This window comes from Hevea brasiliensis, unplaced genomic scaffold (assembly GCF_030052815.1).
Source record: "Hevea brasiliensis isolate MT/VB/25A 57/8 unplaced genomic scaffold, ASM3005281v1 Scaf364, whole genome shotgun sequence".
In the NCBI taxonomy this organism is placed as follows: domain Eukaryota; kingdom Viridiplantae; phylum Streptophyta; class Magnoliopsida; order Malpighiales; family Euphorbiaceae; genus Hevea; species Hevea brasiliensis.
Window position 1 is genome coordinate 92,169 of NW_026614878.1, and position 5,674 is coordinate 97,842.

A 5,674-nucleotide genomic window follows, 5' to 3' on the forward strand; every position below is an offset into this window, starting at 1 on the left:
ACGGAGTACAAATTTATTAGAATATACAGAGAAAAATCAAAAGCTTATTAACCTTGTTTATGGCTTTTTTGGAGTGCTTGGAATTTGGTTTATTCAAAATGTAAGAGTTTAATTTGCGTGAATGAACTACTTCTACCTATAGCAATAGACGTCTATATATATGAGGTATAACTAAAATAATATTAATAAAAAATAAAATTTCAAATAGTTATTTATTAATTATGTTAAAATTTATTGAATCTTCCTTTTTTATTATTATTTTATAAAAATAATATTGATAAAAAAACTTTTGGTTGTAATAAATATTCGTTTATTAGTTATTTCTAAATTTATTTAATATTTCTTTTTTTATTATTTTGGAAATATTTAAAAATATTTAAAAATTTCTTAAAATGTTTAAATTCTGTTAAAAAAAGTTTTAATGAAAATCTTTATTTAAAAAAAATAATAGACGATAACGCATTGAAACGCTGCGTTTGGACGAGCAGTGGCAGGTTTTCAGTTTTTACGTTCGAGGGTCTTTGCCGTCTCCGTGCGATATCCTATCAAGAACTAGAGGGGCGAACTGGAAGGAGACCATAAGCCTCTCCAATTTTTGGGCTCTTTGGCTCTCACTGAGCCCGCAGAATTCCCACCGTCCACCGCAATAGCGGCACGTCAATTCGGGCCATTGGAAATTTCCTATCAATCAACAAGCGCCATGGCTATATCTACTCCACAGTTTGGTTTCTCTTCAATTTCAAACCTAAGCCGTTCTTTTCCTCAATCAATTTTTTTTCCTCCCAAGAAGTCGCAGGTTTATATTTTGAACTCTCTTTCTTTTTCCCTTAATTTTTTTCGGTTGCCAATTCTTTTTTTTTTTTTTTTTTTTGTTCTTCTCCTTCTCAGGTGGTTATGCAACGGCAAAGCAATGGAAGTGGTCGGCGAGTTTGGCGCGGGAGAAAATTGGTACCATAAAATGAAATTCTTTTATTAGTTTGCTCTATGAAATGTAAAATTTGACTATTTTGTTGTTCTTGCATATGAAAATTATTCCCAAAATGGTATCTCTAATCTGTAATTCTTGAAATGTGAATAAAACTTCATTGATGGATTTAATTGAATTATTCTAAGAAGGTATTTGATTCACTTTGCTTCAAATTAGGTCTATAGAGGAAACTCATAGCAAAAATTTCACTAAAAGTAGCGTATTGTTCTGAATTAGGATGATTTCATAGTGATCAATGAAAATGAGGACTTCGAATTTATCTAGTCTCACCTTCATATCTGAATGCACTTGATGAAGAGAATAAAAATTTAAATTTAATTTAGCGTTCGTCACAGTAACTAAATCAAAAGTAACGATAATTCATTTACATTTCAATGGTAACTGTTCACAGCTCCTGTTTACACTTTACAGCGGAGTATTTAAGGAACTGTAAATAAATCACTCTTGCAACAAGTAGTTATACACTTTTGACTAGCAGTTGCTTTGGTGTCATTTTCAATTCCCAAGTCTGTATAAACTACCAATCTAACAACTGGTTGGAGTTGGGCCGAACCCTGCATGTTAGTACTAGGTCTAGCTCATTAAGGCCTTTGTGTATGCAATCCTTGATGATGTGAAGCATTTAATGACTAAAAGAATATTAATGATGAACTGCTCGCAATTTTGGTTATTTAGGACTGGGATTAGATTGATTTTGAAAGCTGAGAAAAGTAGAATTTCAAGTAGACGACTAAGATTTGTAATCAAAGTGTTATTTTGAAGCAAAATAAAATGAGAAAATACGGATTTGGTGACAGTTTCAGTACTGGCCTGCCACTTTGAAGCCTAAAATGATATTGTTTGGCAAAATAAAAATGATGACTAAATAATAAGTCCTAAATATATATCCAGCCAACCTATGCCAGCACATTTCTTTCTCATTATGATAGTGTGTTAAGAACTAAATCATATTTTTTTCCATGCAAAAATTTGGTAGGTTTTCATGACATGCTCTTGAAATTTGCGCAAAATATTGCTTAGAGCTGTCGATAGAACTACTTGGAAAACTAATACGAGCTTCACTTTTTTCTCCTTTTCTGTATACAACAGATGTAATTGCTTTACTGTACAATGAAGTCAATATATAGTTGTAAATCAATTAAAAAAAAGAACATATATTCATGTAAATTGAAAAATTGTCAAAACATGAACATGACATATTTTAATAAAATATGGAGTGATCATGTCGGCTATTGAGAAGGCACTTGCCTTTAAAAGTAAGAATGTGGGTCTAAGTCTTGCCGTGACCAATTCTTGTAAAATGTCAACGCATATATAAATTAAAAAAATAAATAAATTTTTATATTTTTTTTTATCAAATTAATGTGGTGTATGAACTCATTAAAATTGTAATAATTACTTTTTTGGACTGGCAAATCTATAAGGAAAAAACTGGCACAAGCTGTAGAGACTCTTACCATGAATGTGGAAAAAAAAAATGAAATAAAGCTTTTGAAGGTGATCAAATTAATATTTGCATGTGGATAAATATATTGGTCATGTTTGGCATCATCTTGCTGCTTCATGTCTTACCTTTTCATGATGTGGCATAGGTTCTTCCATTGCATCGTGCTTGGGGGTGTTGATTGAAAGTGCTTATGCAGAATTTTATTGTTTCAGATGAAGAAGGATGACATGTTGCATTATAAATTGGGGCGAATTCCATTCCTGGAGGAGCAGGTTAGGAAGGTACGAGAGGGGGGAGAGCTATTGACAATGGATATTGAGAGACTACTGCTATCAGAAGACAACCGGTTTGATTTTGTGAACGAGGTAGCAGCTGAGGCCAAAGAATATATTGAGAGCAACAGAGATGAGTATGGAGGTAAGAAAAAGGCAATCCTTCATGTACTTACTAACCGCATGAATGATGCTGGGTTTTACCGTAAAGATGCATATGAGGAATCTGACCCTTTCAAGCCTGGGCCTGGTTATTTGAAGGAAGAGTTTACATAAACTCCAAAAGTTATATATGCTGCCGTAACATTCTGCTGAACGTTGTATTTTGTAATTAACAATGCATAATCTTATCTTGTGATATTATTGTCCTTGTTTGTTGTTAACGTGTCTGGAGTAATGTTATCTTATACATCTTATTGGTTGCTCTTTCCTGCGTTCACTTAAATGTGAGAGTGTAATGTTAGATGGTTACAATTAGACTTGTCCGTTAGTCTGGTATCCAAAATGCTATAAAAACCAAAGCATGGATAAAAGAAGAGGAAAATAATTTGTAGTTTTATGTTTTCTTTTCTTTTTTTTTTTTTTTAGATAGGATCATGTGCTGGTTCGGTTTGTAACACACATGTATCTTATCACTATTAAATATTACTATTAAATATTAATAATGTGACATTAAATATTTAATTAAAAAATAATTATAATTATAATTTTTATTCTCACTTAAAATAAAAAATAAAATTAAAACCCTACAAATTCTATGTTATTATTATTTTTTTTTTATGTCTTTATTTAAGAACTTTTGATCGTACTGTTAAAAAGAAAAATAAAAAAAAAAGCAGCTAGCAAAAAGGTGGTTATTCCTCCTACTTCATTTTCAATTTTTTCCCCCCTGCAAGAGAGAACTATTTTTTTACGGTCTATAGAGAGAAATGGAGCTGCTTGCAAAAACTGAAATGCTTAATAGAAACTTGTGCACTTAGACTCTGTTTGATTTAATTTTTTGATGAAATTTATTTCATTTTGTTTCTTTGTACAATTTATTTTAGTCAATTTATACTTGCTTTTTTCATGTGTGAACTGAATTATGGGCGTGTTAGGGATACAAGTATTCCAATTATGGATGTAGGTTGTGCCAATCTAACTTATAATCAGAACAATTAGCTAGAAATAAAAGATTGAATTTTCCCTTCATTCCTTGACTCTGCTGGGTTACGCTTCGTCAAGATCTTTATTTATATCTACTCTTTGAAATTTGAAAAATAGAATTAGCGACTAGAAAATTAAAAAATTATTTATGCATTGAAATGTAAATTTGTGCTTGAAAAATAAAAGTTATTCATTGCAAAAATTTTAAGGATTGTATTGAAGTGTAAATGGTGCAAGATATTGTAAATTGGTCTGTGACTAAAAGAAAAAAAAAATAGATTGCTTGAAAAATTGTAAATCTATGCAAGAAAATTAAATTGAGCGCTCTAAAAAAATTAAAGAACTGGTTACTTGAATGAAACATGAGCAAGAAATGTAAATTGAGTTTTGAAAAATAAAGGTTGATCGCTGAACTTGGAAATATGGGCAAATAATTGTAAATTGACATTGACAATTAAAAGTAGATTTGTGGGAGTTGAAATATGAATGGGAAATTTGAAAATTGCATTGAAAGCTAAAGAAACTAGTTACAGGAATTGAAATATTTGCAAAAAAGCTGAAAAATGATTGCTTAAAATGAAAATAAGAAGATTGAATTGAATTGAATTGATACTAGGTCGAAAAATAAAGAAAGCTGTCAAGATGTGTTGGCTGTTAGATTGTGCATTGAAAATGATGCCTTGATGTTTCCACCTTGATGGTCAAGTCTGCTGCATTAAGTTATAGCCCATTGCATTAGCTTTAACTTTTTGTATCAGCTTTCTACACCTTGAATGAACTACTGCATCAAGTTGCAATAACTTTATTCATTTTTTATGAACCACTTTCTCTATCACACCTTACCCCTCTGTAAGGCATAACATGATCTCGTAGAATACCTAATGAACTATCACACTTCACCTTACCGATAACTCATTAAGTATTCTACAAGGGATTTTAAAACAATTTTCTTACTTTTGTTAAGTGGTGAGCATTTTCTAATAGGTATTTAAAACATAGGATTAAAAGTAAATCTAGCTAATATTTTTGGTCCATTTTATTTTTTCGCAAATTTTATAAAAATTTTGACAGAGTTCTGTCTGTATTTTGAGAAACCAGTTATTCAAATACCTGTAAAAAGCACTTCTAAAAATGTTTTCTCAACAACTACTTCAATTTCACAATCAAACTCAATCCATTTCAACAACTCCACAATCATTTCAATCAATTTTCTCAAGTTCAAAATTCAATAATCCTCAAAATACTAGCAATACATTTCATTCAAATTAAATAAAATAGTTCCACTCATATTTCATTAGAGACAAAACAATTTATATACATCCTTACAAAATTTACATCAAAAGAAATACAAACTAAACTTTATTACAAATTTCATACAAAATTTGTACAAGCTGCTCAAGACCCATTTACATGTCCATACATTTATATGCAATACATACATCAAAAGAAATATTTACAATTAGGGTATAAATTATACCCGATGACTTCAAGCTGATAGCTCCTCACACCTCAAGCCTCGGGCTTTGTCGCTCCTCTAGTCTCAGATCTGCGATAGCATTAGAAGCTATCACGAGTACTAGGACTCGCAGCACAACATACAAAAAAAAAATATTTATGCAGAATATAATTCACATTTTTTTAAAAATTTGACTAAACATGAGCATTTAACACAAAACATGAATTATGAAATTTTAATGCAATCCAAGTTCATTTCAAAGTATCAAAATATATTTCATAAAACCCATAGTTAGATCATGCCATTCGAAACAAATAGAATCTCAATAGCCAGGCTAAAGAGAAATCACATCACAAGGCTAGCTA

The 5,674-nt window shown here is 30.7% G+C and overlaps 1 protein-coding gene across 1 annotated transcript; it reads left to right on the plus strand.

The window, feature by feature from the left end:
* Nucleotides 1-486: 486 nt before the first annotated feature.
* Nucleotides 487-3,132, plus strand: LOC110667121 (protein PLASTID TRANSCRIPTIONALLY ACTIVE 7). Its single transcript, XM_021827853.2, has 3 exons — nt 487-796; nt 889-948; nt 2,648-3,132. The coding sequence occupies exons 1-3, from the start codon at nt 701-703 to the stop codon at nt 2,981-2,983; spliced, it is 492 nt and encodes a 163-aa protein (XP_021683545.2). The 5' UTR covers nt 487-700; the 3' UTR covers nt 2,984-3,132.
* Nucleotides 3,133-5,674: the final 2,542 nt, after the last annotated feature.

Coding starts and splice junctions, on each gene's coding strand:
- LOC110667121 (XM_021827853.2), top strand. CDS start 701: ATGGCTATATCTACTCCACAGTTTGGTTTCTCTTCAATTTCAAACCTA. Junction 797..888: donor TTCCTCCCAAGAAGTCGCAG/GTTTATATTTTG, acceptor TCTCCTTCTCAG/GTGGTTATGCAACGGCAAAG. Junction 949..2,647: donor TTTGGCGCGGGAGAAAATTG/GTACCATAAAAT, acceptor TTATTGTTTCAG/ATGAAGAAGGATGACATGTT.